This window comes from Dasypus novemcinctus, chromosome 9, assembly GCF_030445035.2.
Source record: "Dasypus novemcinctus isolate mDasNov1 chromosome 9, mDasNov1.1.hap2, whole genome shotgun sequence".
NCBI classification, from domain to species: Eukaryota; Metazoa; Chordata; class Mammalia; order Cingulata; family Dasypodidae; genus Dasypus; species Dasypus novemcinctus.
Genome location: NC_080681.1, coordinates 24949225 through 24974818, shown reverse-complemented (window position 1 = coordinate 24974818; position 25594 = coordinate 24949225). Strand labels below are relative to the sequence as shown.

Genomic DNA, 25594 nt, shown 5'->3' with positions numbered 1-25594 from the left:
ACTATAGTTAACAGTACAATAATAAAAATGTGCTTTCATCAATTATAACAAACATACCACATCAATGCAGGTTAATAAAAGGGTGGTGTACAGAAATCCTGTATTCATGATTTTTCTGTAAACTCACACTTCTCTAAGTTAAAAAAAAATCACATAGTGCATATATTTCCTGTAAGTATATATAAACATTAACAATATTTACTACAAATGAATATTCAGTATTCATATAATACATTACCTAATATTTATACAATTGATCAAAAAATGAAGAAAAAGATGGAAAATATTTGCATAATTTGACTACCTTTGGCCCTGAAACTGGGTGGATGGTATTTTTGGCAGGTATTGGATGAGGAAAGGCATTCTGGAATGCAAATGCAGAGGAAACTGGGTAACCAATTCCACAAGTAGGGTATGGAAGTCTACCATCAATCTAAAAATAAAAACATTAAAAAAATTAAGGATGAAAAGTTAGTTCTAAATAGTATTTGCTGATTCAGGAAGCATTAGCACATGCTATAGCAATGATTAGTTATAAACACTACCTCAGAGGCCAATTTTGTTTATCATGACACTACAAAAGCCTGCTTTATCACACAGCATGTGGCTGTGATACCACTGTCCAGAGGACTTTTAATAGACGCTGTACAAGCCTGGACAAAAGAAAGCACTGGGTAGCCTTTGAACTGAGTTAAAAGAGGCCAGGTGAAACACGCATGTTGAGAAGCAACGGTGTACAATAGTGGTTGCATGATAAAAATATCTTTTACATAGTTATTCATCATTAATCATTCAAGGGTAAACCTGTCAAGGTTTTTCAAGTTTATAATTCAGTTTCAGGCAATCCTTTCTCTTCTTTAGACATCGAGTACTATCTGATTTACTCCATGTTAAAAACTGGACATTTGAATTTTAAATCTTCTGTAAATGCTCTCCAGCCAAAGACCTCCAGGACCATAGCTGTAGATATGTAAACTGTTTATTGGTTCATGCAACAAAGGAGAATGCATACTGTGGGGAACATGGTGTCTCAGTAAGAGGGTATTGCAAAAGACTGATTTAAAGATCACTGATAAGGGTAACAACCTGAGTAAATGCAATTGCAAGGCCTATTGCATTTTGGATTTGAAACTCTACTTTTTACTTATTGCAGGATTTAAAAAGGCAAATGCATAAAATATAATGATAAATTATAGTTTTATACTATAATAGTTTTATAGTTTTAGACTCACAATGTATAAACATGTAATTTGGGACAAACTATTAATATATAAAGGTGAGCTACAGCTGAGTATAGGAACATAGTTTGTATATACTGTTGAAGCTAAGTTTTTAACAAAGGAAATGAGATTGTTAGGGCGTTAGGATGTTAAATTTAAATGTCATGGTAACTATAAGAAAATGTCAGAGAATAGGCAAGCTCACAGAGACAGAAATTAAGAATATGGGTTGCCAGGAGTGGGGGGCCGGGGAAATGAAGAGTTAAAGCATAATGGGTACAGGGCTTCTGTTTGGGGAGATGGGTAAGTTTTAGTAATATTGAGAATGCAATTAATTCCATGGAACAGTATCCTTGGGAGTCATTGAAATGGGAATGTTTATGCTGTATATATGTTCCCACAATTTAAGGAAAAAGAGCAAATCAAGAAACAATGACAATTAAATGAATCCTACATGGGAACTAGCAAGGAAGGAGAAAAGGGTCAAAAGGACATTATTGGGACATATGAAAAAATGGAATATAGATGATAAGCTTTATATCAATGTTAAATTTCTTGAACTTGATAACTACACTCAAGGTCCTTGTTCTTAGAATATGTGTAGGGCAGTAATAAGTTTTCAAGGAGCATGGGGAATACAATGTACAAGCAAGTGTTCAGAAAATGGATCCACAGATAGATAGACAGGATGATATGGCAAACTGGCAACATGTTAATATTGGTAGATCTGGGTTTCTGCAGGTGGTAGAGGGGTGTTTGGAGTTCTCTGTAAGGGATCTATATTATTTTTTAAACTGTCCTGTAAGTTTTAAAGTATTTTAAAATAGTTAAAAAAAAAAAAAAGACAGGATTTAGGCTCATGTTAGATGGTTTAGGGCAGAATTTAAGGAAGTTACTCTGGATTGGATTCTGTCAGGAAATGCAGTTATTCTATGATGGTGTATTAGATAAACCCTATCCATAAAGAGGGCAGAATATAATAAGGCTAAAGCTGCAATTGGTATGTCCTCCCATGCCCACTGGATGGACTGTGGGAGAGTGTGGGCTATGTGTGGACCATTGACCATGAGGTGCAGCGGTGCTCAGAGATGTACTCACCAAATGCAATGAATGTCTCATGATGATGGAGGAGATTGATGTTATGGGGGAGGAGTGGGGTGAGGGGGGTGGGGGGTATATGGGGACCTCATATTTTCTGAATGTAATAAAAAAATAAAAAAAATAAAAATGAAAAATAAGGAAAAAAAAAAAAAAGCAGTAGTAACTCATATTAACCAGGACAGAAAGATACTTGGTCATTTTTGTGGTTTGATAATTTTCATACTTTTGTTTATGTTCGAACATTATTATGGAGAGAGTTTAATTTTGTTTTGTCTTGATCCACCATGGCCACAGAATCGCTTTGCTTGATGTTCATGTTCTGTGAAACTGTTTATGTTCAACAGAACACCAAGGCCTAGGTATGAGTGCCAGGCCAGCTCCTAGTAACACCTAGTCTGGCCAATAGTACCAGGTGAGCTGTGGATATAAGAAGCCACTATTCTCTTTTCCTCTCTTATTTCCCGCAAGGAAATAAGAGCTAGAAAATCTGTATCTCCCAACATTCTTTTTCTGAGAGTTTAGTTTAGGCCCTTTCCACTGTAGTTCCAATCTTAAATCCAATCCCTAAATCCTCTCTTCTTGAAGTTTCCTGAATACTTTGTATATAAGTTTTTCATCACATTTGACATTAGTTAGTAATTAATGATTTCTATACCCCTTCAACAGTCTTACAAAGAACTGTGTCCTTTATAGCCTCTTTGAGAGTAAATATACTTATGTTCCACTTCCAAGGGCAACTTAACCTCTTCTTAAGTGCTAATAACTGTAGGACTCCGGTGTGTACCTTAAGCCATGGAGATTTCCTATTACTCTGAAAATACTTTGTTTAAGGAAATAGTGAGACCACTCACATCTTAATTTAAATCTTACCATATTAGGGTTAGGAGAAATTCCACTTCTGATTGGGTTGCTGGTAGAATGTCCAGGTGGAGTATTAGAAGAACCCATTACATCCTGCTTTCTCACTAACTGATTTTCATTTAGTTCTTTATTTAACCATGTGATTACTTAATAAAAGAACAAGAAACAAGGTAAAGAATTTTATTTTATGATTTTCATTTTGTAATCACTTAGACATTGAAAAATTATAGATGTTTTTAAAACTACCTTATATCAAAAGATATGTGTGTGTGTGTGTGTGTGTATACATAAAAAGTCTGATAATGTTCTTTCATAATCTGCATCAAATATTCCACAACAATGTAAGGACATGGGAGAGGGGTGATGTATGGGAATTCTGTACTTTATCCATGATTGTTTTGTAAGCTCACAACTTCTCAAATAAAAAAATAAATACATAGTTAAAAAACAACAAAACTACCTTGTATCACAGGATAACAATACAGGTTTACCAAAATTTTCTCATTAAGATTCTTAATTTCACAAATTCCACATGGATCTCATTCTTTTAGTCCAGAAGTATATATTTCTCTCAAATCAGACATCTCTACTCTTAAAAAACTAAATACTACAAAGGCTTTTGTTTCTAGAATGATATCTCATGGTTTAAAATTCACAATCTCATGTCTAATGCCCTGTGCTAGAAACTGAGACTATGTCAGTTAAAACTTTAACCTTCTATTTCAGTTTCAAATAATTTTTATTAGTACTATTACGTAAATACAGCAATTTAAAGAAGTAAAGAAAAATTTAAGCAGTAAATTATGGCCAATATTTTCAACACTGTTAAGTTTGGGTTACTGTACTGACACATGTGATATAGTTTTCTTGCTAATGATGATTCTGATTTACAGGGCAGATGAATCAACTTACTATAGCAAAGATGTTAAGACAATAAATTTAAAGCAGAAATTGTTGGTATATAACAATAACTTGACTTACCTAGGCTTTTATAAATGCAACTAAAATTTACAGATTCCAAATGAAACTAAAAGCCTAATTTACATAAAAATTCAACACTTACACTTTTCATTATTTTTCAGAAGCTGTTTGCTCTCTTCAAGTTTTTGAACTGTAGCATCTAATTGGTCTTGTAACTTGCATACCTGAAATATGTCAACCCTCACAATAAATCAAGTCAAAAAAGGTTAAAATAAAAACTGAAGAAATGGATTATATAAATTTAGTATATTACTAATTATTATTAAATGAAAATAAAGGAATGAACTCAAAAGTATAATAAAACATTCGTGTGTGTGTGAACACTCAATGCATTTGACTCATGGTAACTAACTTTTCAAACTGAAATGGGTTATTAACATCTGTTAAATCCAGTCACATCCTTTTGTAAGAAACAAAAGGCCATGCATTCTTTAACTTAAAGTAGAAATGATAAAAATACAGACATGCCTCAACTGATAGAGCATCCATCTACCATATGGAGGGTCCAGGGTTCGATGCCCAGGGCCTCCTGACCTGTGTGGTGAGCTGGCCCACGCACTGTGCTGTCTCATGCAAAGAGTGCTGTGCCACGCAGGGGCACCCACACATAGGGGTGCCCCATGCACAAGGAGTGCACCCTGCACGGAGAGCCGCCCCACATGAAAAAAAGCACAGCCCACCCAGGAGTGGCGCTGCACACACAGAGAGCTGATGTAGCAAGACAACAAACAAAAAGAGAGAGGCACAGATTCCCAGTGCCACCTGATAATGCAAGTGGACACAGAAGAACACACAGTGAATGGACACAGAGAACAGACAATGGGGCAGGGGAGAGGGCAGGATAACAGGAAAGAAATAAATCTTTAAAAAAAAAATCTAAGGAAGTTTGTATAGTTTGCCAATAAAAGAGTCACATATATAAAAATATAGAATAACTACCTCTTGCTCTTTAATTCGGAGAGACTGTCCAATATCTTGTAATTCCTTTTGTTCCTTTTGTAACCTTTCTTCCTTCTCAGCCAAGAGTTTTTCTTGCTGAATAGTAACTGTATTCTTCAGTTTCAACTTACCCATTAGGGTTTTCAGATCCCCTTGTAACTTCTTGATAATTTCATTTGCCTGTAAAAGAGCTTCAAATGTATCTGTCAACATAATCCAATGAAATATAATATTCTACTAAAATTAAAAACAAACCTTAAGAAGTTCTGCTGATAACGATTTTATTGTGGCTTCAAGTTTTCCTAATTGCACTTGATTTTTTTCTCCATTTTCTTCTAAAGCCACCTGATGTTTTTTAAAACATGAATAATTAAGGCATGTACATTTGTGTAGGAAGAGCATCATTTGTAAATGTGATCAGCAATTTGTTTAGAAAATATAAAAGTAAACCTTTTGTTCCTGGATTGTATCAAATGCTTCTTTTGTTCTTAAAACAAGCTGGTCCTTATCCTTGATTTCCTGTTCTAAAACAGCCACTTTTGTTTGTAGCTGATTAATATGCTTTTCTTTTTCGTGGCATTCAGCATCTAGCGTAGAATTCTCTCTTCTCAAAGAAAGGACTTCTTGCTTAGCCCGTTGGAGTTCCTAGGAGTGAAAAAAATGAAATTATGCATATGCAAAAGGCAAGTTGGCAGGTCTAGTTATTTATAAGATGTTTAAAATATCAAAAATGTCCTTAATACCTTTAAAGTTCCAATACATATGATATATTAAGGGACAGGAAAGTCCCTCTATTGCACATGTAACTGGTAAATGTGGAATATAATTGTAAAATACACTATTCAATTATATGAAGGAGAAATAAAACAATCCTGCTAATAAATGACAACTTTTCAAAACTATTAGCAAGTAATTTTAATAATGAACTTTATATTTAGAGAAAGTTTAGAATTAGAGAAAAATTACACCAAAAGTATAAGAAATTCCCATATAATCCCTCACCACACCCACACACATGCTACCCCTATTATTAACATCTTATATTAGTGTTATATTTTGTTCCAATTAATGAACCATTAAAGCCTTGCTACTAACTAAAGTTTACAGTTTACATTACAGTTTATATTATATGCTGTACAGTTTAATAGTCTTGGGCAAATGTATGCCATGTGTCTATCATTGCAGTATCATACTGAACAATTTCACTGCCCGAAATATGCCTGTTTCACCTATTCATCCCTCCCCCGCCCTTCTGACATCCTGGCAACTACTATCTTTATATCAATGTTACAAATTCTTCTTTAACACAAGATAATAACTACAATAACAATAAATCTGCTTTGGTCTGTGGTTATACTCCCCCCTTATGTTTGTTTCATTCCTCAGTCTTAAGGGATTTGGGATGATGTCTGCTCACACTGCTCCAGGCTGAGAGGGGACGTAAATATCATGGGGAAGACAGAAAGAACTGTTTTAGTTTGCAGTTGTAGATACTCCATGCTTTTGGAGATGGGACTTGTCCACCATCATTACTTTGTTGGTTGTCCAGGGCAAGCCCAAAGAACTAGAGGGAGTAGGAGTTGGTCACAACTCTGCTGCGATTCAGGGCTCAACTGGTATATGAACTACCCGAAGATTTAAAGTCTCTGAGAGATATATTTAATAGCTATATTAAAAATTATAGGTTCAAATAAAAGAAGTAGAAGAATCATGATTGGGGAAATTATAAATGAGTACAACTATGTTATATTGGGGAAACAGATTATCATATACCTGCCAAGACGGGTGTTGATTTCATGAGGCTGTGTGCCTTGCCTCTGGTGTCCAGGCACCCCTAGAGCCTTTGGGAACACTCTTGTTTGAGGCTTTGTTTACTATGGTAGTTAGTGAAATCTGCCTGAAACCTGCATAAACGTGACCTCCAGAACGACCTCCTGACTCGCTGAGATCTCTTAGCCATAAAAACTCTTTTTAAAATAGTGTTTACCCATTTTGGTCAAGGTATTTTTCCAAATGCATCACTGGTTAGTGCTTAAAAAGGAGTTTTTGATATCCTGAAATTTATAGTTTTAAAAAATCATTTAAGTAATAAATGCTCATTTTAATAAGAATTTTAAAATATAGGGAAGCCAAAAAGAAAATTAAAATCCTATCATTCTACTATTGAAACAGTGGTTCTCAATATTATCTGCATATTGGAATTACCTGAGAAGCTTAAAAACTACTAATCCCTGGTACCATATGGACTCTGATTTAAATGAGTGGCTGGGGCACTCGGACATTTAAAAGCTCCCCAACTTTTATGTCCCCTGATAGGAGTGGGGGGGGCAGTAGTTTGCCAGCATCTCTGGGCAACTGCAGGCACTTTCTGACCACACAGACTGGACTGTTGGACACTTGTGGCTCTGTCCCTACCCTACCCCCCCCCAAGGAGGCGGATGGTGTTTCCCTAGCCTGTCTGGGAAACAAAATGTGGTATATACACATGATGGAATATTATGCTGCTGTAAGAAGAAATGAAATTGGGACACGTGATAACATGGATGAAACTTGAGGACATTACGCTGAGTAAAACAAGCCAAACACAAAAGAACAAATATTGTATGGTCTAATATGAACTAAATACAAAGAGTAAACACATAGAATTCAGACCTACAGTATTGGTTACTAGGAGACAGGATGAAGGCTGAGAAAGGGTTCTGATGCTTAACGTATGGAGAATTTTTTAATTAGCTTTACTGTAAAAGTGTGGAAATGGATAGAGCTGATGGTAATATAGTGAGTATAACTAATACAGATGGTTTATAAATGGGATTGTGGCTGAAAGGGGTAGTCTAGGGACTAAATGTCAATTGAAAGGAAGCTAGAGGATAATCTAGGATCTGTATAACATAGCAGTTTAAGTGGTGGATGAGGATTATGGTTAATAGTACAAATAGAAGATATTCTTCCATTACAAGGTGTTAAGAATATGGTGATACATGGGAAAAATACAACTAATGTAACTTACAGACTAAAGGTAATAATATTCTAATATTTTTGCAACCATGGCAAAGAAGATACAATATCAATTCTAAGGGTTAACAATACTGGTATATAAAAGGGTATGGGACTTTTCCTTTTGGAGCTTAAAAAAAAAATTTTAAAAAATTCTAGTTAGAACAGTGTGATCACTTTCCAATTAGTTAATACCAACTAAAATGTTGCTAATATACAAAAGTGTAGTAAATAGTATTCCTAGATAGTTTTCATTTTTAACAAAAAACTTACAAAATAATTTTATAGTATTATACCTATAGTGTTTTGTTTTGTTTTAGAGTATGAGCTTTAGTGTCAGAAAGAGTTTAATTGAAATCCTGGCTCTTACATTAACTGTGATCTTGGGAAGTACTTAACCTTCCTAAATCTCAGGTCTCTCTGTAAAATAGAAATATTAATAAATATCTCATAAGTTATTTCATTTAATCTTCATAAAACATTAAGTAAATTGCTTAGCATATTGCCTGGTAGGTAGTCAATACTCAATAAATGGTAATAAGTATTTTTTTAGGGCACTGATACCTAAAAAGTATAATTTATTAAAAAAAAGTTCATCCCCAGAACTCATAATTTGCAAAAGTCTTATGTGAATTTTAAAAGTAACAATTTGGTTAGACTCAATAAAATCAGTGTAATGAAGCACCCTGTTTATACATTATACAGGTTCAGGGGAGAGATAAAAGAAATCATATAGTGATATAAAGAAGCATTTAAGACCATCCAATGTTCTATGTAGATGAAAAGCTTCTAAACATGATAAGCTAGTTAAATAGAGTAGGAAGTCTTGTGAGGTAGAATAGCTGATGATCTTTAGTATTTAAATATGATACTTAGCAAAATCTACAGAAATATATTTTCTGATAACCCATATGACAACAATGTACAAGAATACTAGACAAGGACTCTAACATCACAGTATCAAAGCATCAATTAATGAATATGCCATTACAGTCTGATCTTTTTTTTTATCCCCCCCCCTTTGTGGCTTGCTCTCTGTGTCCATTCACTGTACGTTCTTCTGTGTGTATTTATTATCTTTATTCCCCTATCTCCTTGCGGCTTGCTTGTTTTCTGCTCTCTGTCTATTCGCTGTATGCTCTTCTCTTTGTTTTTTTTTACTTATCTCCCTTTTTTTGTGTCACCTTGCTAAGTCGGCTCTCTACGGCGCTTGTAGGCCAGCAGCTTTCTCCGGCATGTGGGCGAGACTGCCTTCATAAGGAGGCCCCAGGACAAGAACCCAGGGCCTTCCATATGGTAGACAGGAGCCCAACTGATTGAGCCACAGCCGCTTCCCTACAGTCTGATCTTTTTAAATTCCTCTTTTGCCTGAAAGAATAAGGTAGTACTGAAGACAGGCAAACAAAGATGGGTTTCAATCCTGCTGCTACTTACTATCTCTGTAACCTTGTTCAAGTCATTTAACCTCTCTGGTTCCATTCTCTGTGCCTTAGTTTCATTATCTGTAAAATGGGATAACAAGAGTGCCTACCATAAAAAATTATGACTTAAACAAGCTAATATATGTAACCACTTAAAACAATGCCTATCACATGGCAAGTACTCAGCAAATGTTAGCTATTACAATTACTGGCACTAAATTTCATATAGTTGTTTGATATGTTGAATAGGCTGAGGGAAAGAATAGCACTTACACTGAAAATCTGAGGGCTATCTCAGTCAGTTACTCCTCCACATCCTAAGTAAAAATACCCACATTTACCTTAGTTTTATTCTGAAGTAGACCTTTTTTATCAGTATAGATGCCAATACTACCCAGAGCAATTTCAGATTCTTGATTTCCTTTGCATTGTCTGAAATGATCACCGTAGCACAAAAATAACCTTGCATAGCATAAAGAACACCACCCATACAAGCAATAAAGTAAGAATGATCAAAAGACTAAATTTTTAACTGGGAAAAAACAAAACAAAACAAAACAAAAAAACACTAAACAAAATAAAACATTCAGTACCTCTTCAACACCAGAAAGTTTTGCTTTAAGTTCTCTGATAGTGGAGTCTCCTTTATATTTCCTTTCAGTTAAGTCTTTGTTGGTTGTTTCTAACTCAGACAATCTATTTTGCAACTGGTGGATGTTTCGTTGGTGGAGGATTTCTAAGTCTTTTTTCTGTTGTTCATGCTGTTGCTGATATTGAACCTGTGCCTATTATACAATAAAAATATAGTACAAAATCCAAGGGAAAAAAACACAGAAATAAAAATAAGTAGTAAAGGTTTGAACAATCTTATTCTTTGTAATTACTAAGTGTCCCTGTTTTGAAGGTCTATTTTTAATTATGGATTTATGAAGTGGAAAGTAATGTCAACAAAGGCAAATTTACCATACCACTATGATCTTGTTCATAATTTCTGCTTCTCCTAAACCTACGTGTGTTTAGAAGTAATGGGGGAAGTGGATGTGACTCAGGCAACTGGGCTCCCACCTACCACATGGGGCAGAGAGGAGGGCGGTGGTTCAGATCCCAGTGCCTCCTAAAGAAGACTGAGAGCTGGCGTGATAGGCGGGCATGGCAAGCTAACACAACAGGATGACACAAGAGACACAAGAAGAAACACATAATGAGAGACACAACTAAGCAGGGAGCAGAGGTTCCCAGTGTCGCCTAAAGAAAATGAACATGACAGAGAGCTGACGTGATGGGCAGGCGTGGAAGGCTGATGTGGCAAGAGACACAAAAGAAAAGACAATGAGAGATGCAACAAAGCAGGGAACGGAAGTGGCTCAAGTGATTAGGTACCTCCCTCCCACATTGGAGGTCCTGAGTTCAGTTTCCAGTACCTCTGAAGACACAGCCCACAGCAAGTTCAAACAATGAGGGGGTGGGGAAAAGAATGATATATCATTAAGTAAAAACAGGAAATTATAAAATGGCGTATATAGTGTAAAACTAGGGAAGCAGTTCTAGCTCATTGGTTGAGCACATGCTTCACATGAGGGTCCTGGGTTCAATCCTGGGTAACTCCTTTAAATAAATAAATAAATAAAACTGTTAGAAGTTCCCCCTCATTAGGTTTACAAAAATTAACAAGCTGTGACTCAGTTCCCCTGACATGCATTGAGGAAAGACAAGCCCCCTCCCCACAGTCTATGTGCCTAAAAGCACAGCACTTCCCAATGGCTGAACAAAGAAACCATGTGGAAATGGGAGTAAAGTGAGATAGAGACCTTCACCCCCTCTAGATCAAAGCACCACAAGCTCCTCCAGCATTCCAAGAAAACATAACTCCCTAACACACTACCCTCTAGCCATACAAGGGAAAGTTTTAGCCTCTAGGGCTTCCTATTGGCCCCTGAACCTCACTCAGACCCTCGACCCCCTCTCACTATCATTTCCCCACCTAAGAAAGTACTGCATAAATTCATATTCCCCCTTCCAGGGGCGGCTGAAGTCCATTCTTCAGACCCCCTCCATTGGGAGAACTTCCCAATAAACTTTCTGCCTACAATCATCAGTTTCCGTGTCCCAATGAGTGCCACTTTTCTCCAGTAAAAACTATCTGCATTAAAAAGTGAGGTGGGAAATGTAAGGATCTTTGATTTTTTGTTTTAAACAACATAATAGTGTTTCAGTATTTTACCATTAGTATGCTTTACTTTCATAATGAAAAAAAAAATGCTAGAATTGTGAAAACAGTAAGGTTTTGTTTTGTTTTGTTTTGAGGTACCAGGGTGGAGAACTGAACCTGAGACCTTGTATGTGGGAAGCCAGTGTTCAACCACTGAACCACATCGGCTCCACTGGGTTGGTTTTTTCATTTGTTTGCTTGTTGTTTGTTTTTTTGTTTTTAGGAGGCACTGGGAACTAAATCCAGGACCTCCCATGTGAGAAGTAGACGCTCAACCCCTTGAGCTCCCCAGCAAGGCTTTGTTCATTACCTCAATCTTATACTTAGTAGTTACATTTTACCAATAATAAAATTTGAACATGGTTTTAACTATGTAATCTCTGGTGCCTCTTTGAATTATACTATAAACCTGTCTTAATAATATCTGTTGAGCAACACCATCATTGACATCACTCATAACATGTGTACACACTACTTAAAATTCTCAAATAAAGACCAAGCTATTTATATAATTTTGAACACTTTTTCTTCCCTTAACATTAATATCTTCTTCTACCATTAAAAAACTTTATAAATACTTTGATAGCTGTACAGTATGCCATACTATGGCTATATCATAATTCATTTAACGTCACCCCTACTATGAATATTTAGGTTCAATTTTTCACAATTATAAATACTATGATTAATATGTTTGTGCATATACATATGTCCAAAATGCAGATTGTTTACTTATGATCAACTAGGCAGAAGAATATATACAATTATAATGCTTGCTACAAATTCCCAAACTGCTTTCCAGAAAGGTTATACCCAATCAAAAATTCTTACCACTAGTGTAGGAGAGTATGTCTCTCATTAAATACTTGGAGAATTTGACACTACTACTTTAGGTTTTCCCTAATTTTTCAAAAATTGGAAAAGAGAAAAGAATGAGGCAAAAGAAATAAACAGGAAAGAGTCCGTATAAAGACTGTAATTTTGTAAGAAAAAATTGAAGAAGCAATCGCAAAAGAAAAAAACAACCACACAACAAGCTGGTACAAATACTAACTGTAGAGAAGAGTGTAATCAGATACTAAATGTAACAGAAGTTAAAGGCAATGAAAATGAAGAACTAGTTTTATCCCAGTGATCATGAGAACTCTGGGAAGTTTCGTTTTTAAAAAAATTTAAGTATAAGGGATAAGATGACAAAGTTTACATATTCTACATATTCTACTTCTGAATCAGTTGAATATTTTTAGAAAAAGTATATAAGAAAAATGTACCTCCATTCTGAAGGAAAAAATAACTTTTAAAGGGATAGTTTCAAATTATAGCAAAAGTAATAGAGGCCAACTGAAAAGGAGAATTTGTAGAAGTAACATTTGTCAAAAGAATATTCTACAGGAGCTTTAATCAAAAGGGCACACAATAGTTTTAAAACACAAGACAAGAAAAATGTCTTGGAGATGGACTTATAAGAATTAGAAAAGAAAGATTAAGAGAAAATTATATGAATGAGCAGAAGAAAAGTAAAGAGAGAAAGAAAATACATAGATCAAGAAAGTTATATGCAATTTATATATAAGATAAAATGAAGATGGGTGATTTCTACTTGCTGCTAGAAACTTAAATTCACAAAAAAAGCTACTATAAACAAGAGAAATGGACTTAGAAATAAATACTACTACTCAATATATTGTTTAAAAGCAGGGATGAAGGGAAGCGGATATGGCTCAAGCGATTTAGCTCCCGCCTACCACTTAGGAGATCAAGGGTTTGGTTCCCCGTGCCTCCTGGAGAAGAAGAGCAAGCAAGCGAGCTGTGTGACGGGCAGGCGCAGCGAGCTGACACAACAAGATAATAAAACAAGGAAACACAAAGAAGAAAGACAATGAGAGATACAACAAAGCAGGGGGCTGAAGTGGTTTAAGCAATTGAGCGCTCTCTCGCACGAGAGGTCCCACAGGTTCGGTTCCTGCCACCTCCTAAAGAAAAGATGAGCAAACACAGGGAGCACATAGTAAATGGACACAGAGAGCAGACACAATGGGGGAGGGAAAAATAAATCTTTTAAAAAATTAAAAAATAAAAACATGATGAACACATAAGGAATAAGTATAAATATAAAGAAAAGGAGACAAAGTGTGAAAGATTCAAATCTGAATCTTTCAAGTCTCACACCTAATACAAATATTAACTCAAGATGGATCAAAGATCTAAATATAAGAGACAAGGCCATAAAGACCTTGGGAGATAATATAGGGAAGCATCTATAGGGTCTTATAATAGGAAATGGTTTCATGAACTTCACACCCAAAGCAGGAGCAATGAAAGAAAAAATAGATAAATGGAACTTCTCAAAATTAAAAACTTTTGCACCTCAAAGGAGTTTGTCAATAAAGTGAAAAAGGCAGGCTACCCAATGGGAGAAAACATTTGGTAACCATATATCTGATAGAGGCCTACTATCCAGCATATATGAATAAATCTTCTACCTCAAAAATAAAAAGACAAACCCATTTAAAAAATGGGCAAGTGATTTCAACAGACACTTCTCCAAAGAAGAAATACAAATAGCTAAAAAACACATGAAAAGATGCTCAACATCAGTAGATATTAGGGAAATGCAAATCAAAATTACAATAAGGTATCATCTTACACCCATTAGACTAGTGCCTATTAAAAAATAAAGAAGAGGGCTACAAGTGTCGGAGAGGATGTGGAGGAATGGGAACCCTTATCCACTGCTGGTGGGAATGTAGAATGGTGCAGCCATTGTGGAAAACAGTTTGGCAGTTCCTCAGAAAACTAACTATAGAAGTGCCATATGATCCAGCAATCCCATTGCTTGGTATATATCCAGAAGATTGAAAGCAAGGACACAAACAGATACATGTACACCAATGTTCATAGCGGCTTCAGTCACTATTGCCAAAAGGTAGAATCAACCCAAATGCCCTTCAAGAGACAGATAGATGAACAAATTGTGTTATATACATACAATGGAACATTACTCAGCTGTAAAAAGAAATACAGTATTAACACACGGGATAACACAGGTGAATCTTGAGGACCTTATGTTGAGTGAAGCAGCCAGGAACTGAAGGACAACTATTACATGATCTTACTGACATGAATTAAGTAAATTGAGCAGACCCACAGAGCAAGAGTCAGGATGGGGAATGAATGATGGAATAAAGTATACTTACCAGTATTCTACTATAGACTTATTGTGATTCTAGCAATGGAAAAAATTATACCATTTATGTGGAGGCAGAGGCCACGAAAGTTCTAAGGGGGGAGGGGAAAGGGAAAAATAGGTATAATTTGGGGGCATTTTCAGGACTTGGGAATTGTCCTGAATGACACTACAAGTGCAGATACAGCCCATTATATATCTTGCCATAACCTACAGAATTGGGTGGGAGAGTGTAAACTACAATGTAAACTTTAATCCAGGCTTAGTGGCAATGCTCCAAAACGTGTTCATCAACTGCAGTGAATGTACCACACTAATGAAGGATGCTGTTAATGTGGCAAAATGTGGGAAGTGTGTGGAGCAGGCATAAGGGACTCCCCTACATTTTTATGTAACATTTATGTAAATTAAGTATCTTAAAAAAAAAGGTGTAATATGGTGGCATTTTTTGGACATTGGAATTGTCTTGAATGATGCTGCACTGACAGATACTAGCCATTATGTATCTTGTCATGACTTACAAAAATGCATGGGAGAGAGTGTAAACTATAATGTAAACTATAATCCATACTTACCGGCAATGCTCCAATATGTGTTCATCAATTGTAACAAATGTACCACAATAAGGAAGGATGTTGTTAATGTGGGCAAGTATGGGAGGGATAGGGAGTAGGGCATATGGGAATCCCTACATTTTTTATGTAATATTTATGTAATCTAAGTATCTTTAAAAAAATAAATGCTGTGAGTGAGGAAAAGAAAAAAAGAAATAAGATAAGCAGCAGACACAGAGAGCACAAAGTGAATGGCCAAAGAGCAGACAGTTAGGGCAAACAACTGGGGAGAGGAGGATAAATAAATATTTAAAAAATAAGGATCTAATGAACACATAAGGATTAAGTATAAATATAAAGGAAAAGAGACAAAGTATGAAAGATTCCAATTTGCTCCCACTTTTCAAATACTCTAATGCAAAGATGGTGACACAGGTTTATCATCCATTTGAGTAGAAAAGTGACATGTGCAGATAATATAGTTGCTAAAGTATTCCCTGTGATATTTGTGGTAATTATCAGAAATGGGAGGGCACAATTTATCTGTCTCAACACATTTTTATATAGACACAAAATTAGTCTAATTTGGAAAACAGTGCTCTATAGCAGAGGTTCTCACAGTGTGGTTCTCAGACCAGAAGAATCAACATCCACCCGAGAACTTGTTAGGAAATCAAATTCATGTACCCTACTCCAGACTTAACCGACTGAGAGACTGAGAGGACCGGGCCCAGCAGTCTGCATTTTAATGCGCCTACCAAGCAATTCTAATGCACACTAAAGTTTTAGAATCACTGTCTCACAGAGATGATCTAGCAGCATAAAGAGAAGAGTTGGCCTGAAACAAGCCCCAAAGGACTGATTCACATTCCTATTAGAAAATGCACTGGACAATACGAACAAACTTCTCAGTCACTTAGAAGTTATAAACAAATGCACCTGTGAATAAACTTTTAGAACTTAACTTGTTTGAAAATAGAGCCAAAAGAATCATTAGAAAAAAACAGAAAGCTAATGAAACAGAAAAAAACACTACTGAATTAATTAAACAAAAAACTCACACTTCAAAAACACTGGAAGAGACAAACCACCAAGATTCACACACACACACACAAACCAAAATGCAAAAATAAGAACATAAAAAGAAATGATATGGAGATTTAAAAAAAGACAATATTGTGTATGATATTATATTAACACTTCTGAACATACAGATAAAACACATGGCTTTTAAGGAAATATAAATTAAGCAAACAAGAAAAAGCAAAAACTCTAAACAGATCAATAATCATAGAAGAAATGGGAAAAGAACTTAGAGATGAACACCCAAAAATGGCTCCAAATTCAAATGATGCTAAAAGGCTCATTTTATCAGGCCTTCAAAGAACAGATAATTCCTTGTTATCTATTCTAAAGCATAGAAACAATGTTTTCATTCACTCAATGAAGGTGACATAATTCTAATATCATAGTATATAGTCCATAATTCTAATAAGCAGAACAAGAGGAAGGAAAAGGGCAATCTCAGTCCCATCTTACTTACTAATGTAAATATAAATGTCTTAAATAAAACATTAACAAAATGATCTAAAAGATAATAAAAATCTGTGTGACTATTTAAGCATTATTCCATGAATTCAAAGATTGCTCCACATTTGGACATTTATTATTAAAATTATTACTTAATTAAAGGGAAAAATTATGATTATTCAGTTAGATGCCCATTTGATCTAATATGGCACTCTTTAGATTAAAGAGAAGAAAACTTTTCAAGTATAGAGTAAACATCGCTATGTAGGGTGAGATATTTTAGTCATTTACCAAAAAGAGCCAGAATAAGACAAGGACATTCACAATTATTTAGCACTTTTCTATAATACAACAGCAAAAAAGACACAAATCTTACGAAGAGACAAATCACCGTTTTTCAGTTTATACATCTATCTGGAAAATCTAAGATAATCAACTCCAAAACTATTAGAAATAATCTGTAAGTGTAGTACAGTGGCTGGATGTGACATGAATATACACCAGCATTAAACAATTAGAAATTATAATTGCGACAGGAGGGGATACATGGTTCCATTTAAAGAGCAAACACCTGTAAAATTCCTAAGAACAACAGTAAAATAAAAAAAAAGAAGAGAGGGAAGGAGGAAGGAGGAAGGAAGAGAAGCAGGGACAGAAATAGAGAGTAAACTACAAACCTGTTGTGGCAGTTTGAGATTATTTTTGTGAATTCCAAAAAAAAGAAAGATTATGCTTGTAAATTGGTCTGGTCCTCTGGGTGTGATACCCTTTTATTAAATTAAACTCAAAGGTCTTAAGTTGAGTTAATAGAATCAATTTAGGACTTTGATTCGCCATCTGCAGGTCCTGACTGACACTGAGTCCCTGCCCCCTTAACAGGCTGATATAAACAGACACTCACTCAAGAAGATATACAGAAGAGGAGAGAGTTTGGTCATTTTGGTTCTGCCATTAGACAGAAAGGAGAAGGCTCAAACAGCAAAAGCCTGGGGAAAAGAGATTAGCCCTTTGACTGATGGTGTGTAGCTGAAGAGAACAGTGCAGTTGAGTAGCTGAGAAGGCCTGAGAGACCAGGCAGAGATCTCCCGCCATCTTGCTTCAACACATGGCAACTGACTTTGGTGAGAAAGCAGTCTTGAGGTGGACTCTTCAGGGCCTTATAACTATTAACTTTTACCCCAAATAAATACCCTTTATAAAAGCCAACAAATTTCCAGTACTTTACATCAGCACTCCTTTTGGCAGAATAATACACGTGTTTTAAAGAAATAAGATCTGAATATATGGAGAGATATATCATATTACTGGGTGAGTAAATTCCAGAAGGTATCAGTTCTCCTCAAAATTCCAGAAAAAAATCAAAGCACATAAAGGAATTTAGTATATAATAGGGGTGGTATTTTAAATCATTGGGGAATGATGGTATTGGAACAACTGACTATATGGCAAAAAATTCCTACCTCACACTTTACTACACAAAAATACATTCTAAATAGACAAAAAGAACTACATAGAACAAGATAAATAGAGTGTCAAAAGCTTTCAAAACATGAAATGACACCTTAAGCCATATAAGAAAAGATTGACAGATTTTTTATTCTTTTTTTTTTAAAGATTCATAGATCATTCAAAACGTTAAATATATGAGGTTCCCATTTACCCCACTCCCCGCCACTCCTTCCACATCAACAAAGATTGACAGATTTTATGGCATTTAAATAAAAATAACTGAATGTGACAAAAGATACTGGTAAATGGAAAAGGACAGGTTGACAGAAAAGGTTTATAATATATATAATAAATAAAAGGTTAATATCCTTAATTTATAACATTAAGAAAGGAAAAGGCAAGCCAGAGAGAAGACATTTACAATGCATGTATCTCACAAAGCCTCCTGTCCAGAATACATAAAGAGTTCTCACAAATCAATAAGAAAATGCTAATTTTTTAAAAATATGTTTTTCAAAAGGTACTGGGGATTGAGCCCAGGACCTCATATATGGAAAGCAAGTGTTCAACCAATGAGCTACACCTGCTCCCTGAATATCCAATTTTATAATGAGTCAAAGACCTAAATGGACATTTCATAAGAAAATAACTAAGAGGTCAATATGCATATGAAAGGGTTCCACATCATTATGAGATACTATTACACAAAACTGGAATGGCAGTGTAAACTGGTATACTCACGAAAAGATTCTTGCAGTTTCTACTAAAGATAAACATATGCCTATCCTAGAACTCAATCACTCTACTCCTAGACATATATCCAAATGCCTGTAAACAGGAAAACAGATAAACACGTTAGGGTGTACTCATATAGTAGATTACTACACAGCGATAAAAAGAAATACATAAGAACATAATTGAATCTCAGAAATATTATGCTGAGTAAAGGAATCCAGACACAAATAAACAACTATATACTATATGATTTCAATTATGTGAAGTTCAAGAACAGACAAAATTAATCAATGATGATAGAAGTCAGAAAAGTAATAACAAGATCAACAACAAAAATCAATTGTTTCAACACACCAGCGATGAACAATCTGAAAATAAAATTAGGAGAAAACTCCATTTACAATAGTTCCTAAATAATAAAATATCAAGGAATAGATTTAACCAGGCAGGTAAAAGTTGTGTATACTAGAAACAACAAAACATTACTGAAAAGAAATTGAAGACAACCTAAATAAATGGAAAGATATCCCATGTTGATGGATTGGAAGGCGTAATATTGTTAAGATATGAATACTACCCACAGCAATCCATATCAAAATTCCTACAGCCTAATTGGCAGAAACAGAAAAGTTAATCCTCAAATTCAGATGTAATTACAAAGGGCCCAATAGCCAAAATAATTTCTGAAAAAGAACTGTGTTGGAGGATTTATACTTACCAGTTTAAAAACTTAACACAAAGTTACAATAATCAAATCAGTGTGTTAATGGCATAATGATAAACACAGAGACCAATGAGATAGAATTGAGAATAAAGAAACAAACTCTCATCTATATCCAGTTGATTTTGACAAGGGTGCCAAATCCACTCAATGTAAGTTAAAAGGCATAGATGCAAATGCTGGCAAATTTAGTCTGTTGTGTCCCACAAGCCCTTCCAGACCAGCGAGGACCATGCTATTATGGGTTAAAGAGATCTGACCCTCCAAATTTCCCTTTCTACTGACAGGGACCAGTTGCAGAGGATGCAGAAAGGAGTGAAATTATTTCCTAAATGGGAAAGAGAGGGAGCTGCCAGCAAAGATTGGGGAATTGCCTCTGAAAAAGTTTGAACTATGAGGCACTTAGACTCCAGGCAGGAACCTCTGTCACAATGATCTGGTCCTGGTTGCAGCAAACACTCTGACCAAGCATTGTAACTGATAGGGCTGTGAAAGAGTGCTATCTGCTGGCAGAATAAAGACGTGCACATGAGGAAATTAAAAGCAAGAGAGGTTTTTTCCAGCCTTTACAGGTTCCCTCCCCAAGGCCCTAGGAAGTAGGTCTGCAATCCAATACTGAGCCCAGGGCTCAAGCTCGAGCAACTAACTGGAACAATCCTAAAGACCCAGAACAGGCTGAACCAAAAATCAAAGACTAGCAATAACACACAGACACCCACTACTAAAACCATACTAAAGAGAGAGAAATCGAGCATCTGAGTAAACTCAACACCCTAATCAGATGCCTAGACCTCAGCAAAATATTACAAGCCATACTAAGAAAACAGAAGAAATGGCCTAAGAAAAGGAATGTATCAAAGCCCCAGAAGAGGGACAGGATTTGAGACAACTAACCAATGAGATGTACACACATTTCCAAAATCAAATTAATGAGTTGAAAGACAATATGGGCAAAGAGATAAAAGACATCATGAAGACATTGAGCAAGCACAAAAAAGAATGTGAAAACACGAATAAAAAAATTGACAGAACTCATGTGACTAAAAGACAAGATAGATGTGATAAAAAACACAATAGAGGTACACAACAGCCGACTCGAAATGACAGAGCAAAGAATAAGTATTACAGAAGACAGAGCAGCTGAAATGGAAGACAGAAAAGAACAGAGAGAGAAAAAAAGGAAAAAACAGAGCAAGGAGTCAGTAAGTTGAATAACAACATGAAATGCAACAAAATACATGTCATGGGAGTTCCAGAAGAAAAGAAGGAAAAAGGGGCAGAAAGAGTATTTGAGGAAATAGGTGAAAATTTGCCAACTCTCACAAAAGAAATGCACTTACATATCCAAGAAGTGCAGTGTACCCCAATCACAGTAAATCTGAATAGACCTACTCCAAGACACATACTAAGAATGTCAAACATCAAGATAAAGAGAAAATTCTGAGAGCAGCAAGGGAGAAGCAAACCATCACATACAGGGGACGCCCAGTAAGACTTAGTGCAGATTTCTCATGAGACATGGAAGTGAGAAGACAGTGGTATGATACAATTAGGATACTAAAGGAGAAAACCTTTATCCAGGAAAATTGTCCATCAAATATGAAGGTGAGTTTAAAAGATTCACAAACAGAAGTTAAGAGAGTTCATAAGAAAAAACCCACCTTTTCAGGACATATTAAAGTAAGTCTTACAGTCTGAAAGAAAAAGACAGGAAAGAGAGGCCTGGAGAACACTATACAAGAAAGAATAGCAGAAAGGGTAATCAAAAGAGTAAAAAGACAGACAAAAAACAAGACATGACATGAAAACCAAAGAATAAAATGGTGGATGTAAATAATGCACTTACAGTAATATCACTGAATATGAATAGATTAAGCTCCCCAATCAAAAGATACAGGCTGAAGAATGGATAAAAAAAAAAACATGAGTCTTCCATATGCTGCCTACAAGAGACTCACCTTAGACCCAGGGATACAAAACGACTGAAAGTGAAAGGTTAGATACTCCACATAGTAACCAAAGAAGAGCCAGGGATTAGCTATACTAATATCGGACAAACAGACCTTAATTGCAAAAAAGTTAAAAGAGATACAGAAAACCACTTTATGTTAATAATAGGAACAATCCACCAGGAAGAAATAGCAGTCATAAATATCTATGCACCTAACCAGAATGCCCCAAAATACATGAGGCAAACTCTGGCAAAACTAAAGGGAGAAATAAACATCTCTAAATAATACTTGGAGACTTCAACACACAAGTCACATCATTAAATAGGACTAGTCAGAAAATCAACAAAGAAACAGAGAACTTGAACAATATGGTAAATGAGCTAGACTTAAAAGACATATCAGAACACAGGACCCAAACTCAATGCATTATACATTCTACTCAAGGGTCCATGGGTCTTTCTCCAGGAGAGTCCACATGTTAGGTCATTACACAACACTAAATATAAAAAGATATAAATTATACAAAGCACCATCTCAGATCATAATGGAATGAAACTGGAAATCAAAAATAGACAGGAAAGAAGAAAATTAGCAAAGCTGTGGAAGCTAAACACACTCCTATAGAATTAGTGGGTCAAAGAAGATATTGCAAGTGAAATCAGTAAATATATTGATACAAATGAAAACAGGAATACAACTTATTAAAACTTACAGGATACAGTGAAGGCAGTCTTGAGAGGGAAATTTATAGCTCTAAACACCTATATTAAAAAGAGCTAAAATCAAAAATCTAATTGAACAACTGGAGAAACGAGAAAGAGAACAGCAAACCAACCCCAAAGCAAGCAGAAGGAAAGAAATAATAAAGATTAGAGCAGAAATAAATGAAATAGAGAACAAAAACAAAAACTGGTTCTTTGAGAAGATCAATAAAATTGACAAACAACTAGCTGAACTAACGAAGAAAAAGAGAAGATTCAAATAAACACAATCAGAAATGAAAAGGTCGAAGTTACAACTGACCCCACAGAAATAAAAAGGATTATAAGAGGATATTATGAGAACTGTATGCCAACAAACTAGACAACCTAGATAAAATGAACAAAATCCTAGAAATGCACAAATAACCTACAATGACGCTGTAAGAAATGCAGGAACTTAAGCCAATTACATTTAAAGAGATTGAAACACTCATCAAAAATCTCCCAAGAAAGAAAAGTCCAGGAACAGATGGCTTCACAAGTGAATTCTACCAAGCATTTCAAGAAAATTAATAACAATCCTGTTTAAAGTCTTCCAAAAAATTGAAAAGGAGGGAAAATTACCAACATTTTATGAAGCCAGCATCACCCTAATACCAAAGTCAGATAAAGATACTACAAGAAAAGAAAATTATAGACCAATCTCTCTAATGAGCATAGATGTAAAAATAATCAACAAAATACTTGCAAATAGAATCCAACAACATATTAAAAGAATTATACACCACAATCGAGTGGTGTTTATTCCTGGTATGCAAGGGTGGTTCAAAAGAAAATCAATTAACATAATACATCACATTAACAAATTGAAGGGAAAAAAACTGTATGATCATCTCAATCAATGTAGAAAAGCACTCAACAAAACCCAGGGACTTTTTTTTATTTTTATTTTTGAGGTTCTGGAGCCAGGGACTGAATCCCAGACTTCATATATGGAAAGCCAGAGCTTCATCACTGAGCCACATAGGCAAACCTGAAATGTTTTTTTCGTTTGTTTGCTGCTTGTTTTTTTTGTTTGTTTGTTTGTTTTGGGAGATGTCAGGGACCAAACCCAGGACCTACCATGTGGGAAGCAAGCTCTCAACTGTCTAAGCCCCATCCACTTCCCCCAGCAATCTTTTTGTTTTTTTCACTATTTTATTTCTTTCTCTCCCCCCCTGCCCCGCCCCCACTGTTTGCTCTCTATATCCATTCGCTGTGTGTTCTTCTTTGTTCACTTGCATTCTTATCAGCAACACCGGGCATCTGTGTCTCTTTTTGTTGCATCATCTTGCTGCGTTAGTTCTCCGTGTGTGTGCGGTGTCAGTCCTGGGCAGGCTGCGCTTTCACTGCACGGGGCGGCTTTCCTTACAGGGCACACTCCTTGTGCATGGGGCTCCCCTACATGGGGGATACCCCTTCACGGCATGGCACTCCTTACGCACATCAGCACTGCGCGTTGGCCAGCTCACCACACAGGTCAGGCAGCCCTAGGTTTAAACCCTGGACCTTCCATGTGGTAGGCGGACGCTCTACCAGTTGAGTCAAATCCACATCCCCCAGCAATCTTTCTTGATAAAAACATTTTGAGGAAGCAGGTGTGGCTCAAGAAACTGAGTTTCCATCACCATATGAGAGGTCCCAAGTTTGGTTCCAGGTGCCTCCTAAAGAAGATAACCAGCTGGCACAATAGGCAGGTGCAGAAAGCTAATGCAACAAGATGATACAAGAGACACAAGAAGAAAAACATAATGAGAGACACAACAAAGCAGGGAATGGAAGTGGCTCAAGCACTTAGTCACCTACCACCCACATCAGAAGTCCTGGGTTCCATTCCCAGTGCCTCCTAAAGAAACAAGGAAGAACAGACACAGCAAGTGCAAAGCATGAGGGGTTAGGGAAAAATAAATAAATTCTTAAAAAAAATACAACACTTTGACAGTTAGGTATAGAAGGGTGGTACTCAATGGGGAAGGGTTAAAAGCTTCCCTCTAAGATCAGGAAAAAGCCAAGGATGTCCACAGTTACCATTGTTATTGAACACTGTACTAGATGTTCTAGCTAGAGCACTTACTCAAGAAAAAAAATTAAAAGCACCCAAATAGGAAAAGAGGAAGTAAAACTGTATTTGTGGATGACATAAAACCATATTCAGAAAATTCTGAAATGTCTATGACAAAGCTACTTGAGCTAATGAATGAGTTCAGCAAAGTGGCAGAATGTAAGACCAACATGCAAAAATCAATAATATTTCTGTACAATCTAAGGAGGAAATCAGGAGGGAAAAATCCACTTCCAATAGCACTAAAAAGACTCAAATACCTAGGAATCAAATTAACCAAAGAGGTACAGGACAGATATGCAGAAATCTACAAAACAATGCTAAAAGAAATCAGTGAAGATCTAAACAAATGGAAAGGCATTCCGTGTTCACAGACTGGAAGACTAAATACCATGAAGATGTCAATCCTACCCAAACTGATTTATAGATTCAAGTAATACCAATAAAAATTCCAACAGCCTATTTTACAGAAATAAGAAAGTGCAATTACCAAATTCATTTGGAAGGGAAAGTGTACCCGAATAGCCAAAAGCATCCTAAAAAAGAAGGGCAACATAGGAGGAATTTCACAGCCTGACCTTGAAACATATTATAAAGCTACCATACTCAAAACAGCATGGTACTGACATAAAGATAGATACATCAAACACTGGAAGAGAATGAAATAAACCCTCACCTCTATGGCCAACTGGATTTTAAGAAACCCATCATGTCCATGTTGGCAGGACAAAATAGTCTCTTCAACAAATGGTGCCAGGAGAACCGGATATCCATAACCAAAAGAATGACACTCTCTATACAAGAATCAACTCAGAATGGACCAAAGACCTAAATATAAAAGCCAGGACCTAAAACTACTAGAAGAAAATGTAGGGACACATCTTAAAGACCTTGTGGGAGGTGGTAGTTTCTTTTTGTTTTTGTTTTTCTCCTAT

The 25594-nt window shown here is 35.8% G+C and overlaps 1 protein-coding gene across 3 annotated transcripts in view; it reads right to left on the bottom strand.

The window, feature by feature from the left end:
- Nucleotides 1-25594, bottom strand: part of SASS6 (SAS-6 centriolar assembly protein) — a 59841-nt gene that overhangs the window by 13588 nt on the left and 20659 nt on the right. For all 3 annotated transcript variants that reach the window (XR_011649611.1, XM_023582575.3, XM_004471689.4), the window contains 7 exons: nt 10114-10305; nt 5553-5747; nt 5358-5447; nt 5103-5282; nt 4246-4327; nt 3192-3328; nt 305-433 (listed from right to left, as the gene is read on the bottom strand). Coding sequence is in view for 2 of the 3 variants with exons in the window: in XM_023582575.3 (XP_023438343.1) it covers nt 305-433; nt 3192-3328; nt 4246-4327; nt 5103-5282; nt 5358-5447; nt 5553-5747; nt 10114-10305 (1005 nt within the window). In the remaining variant the exon portion in view is untranslated. The remainder of the gene's footprint in view (nt 1-304; nt 434-3191; nt 3329-4245; nt 4328-5102; nt 5283-5357; nt 5448-5552; nt 5748-10113; nt 10306-25594) is intronic.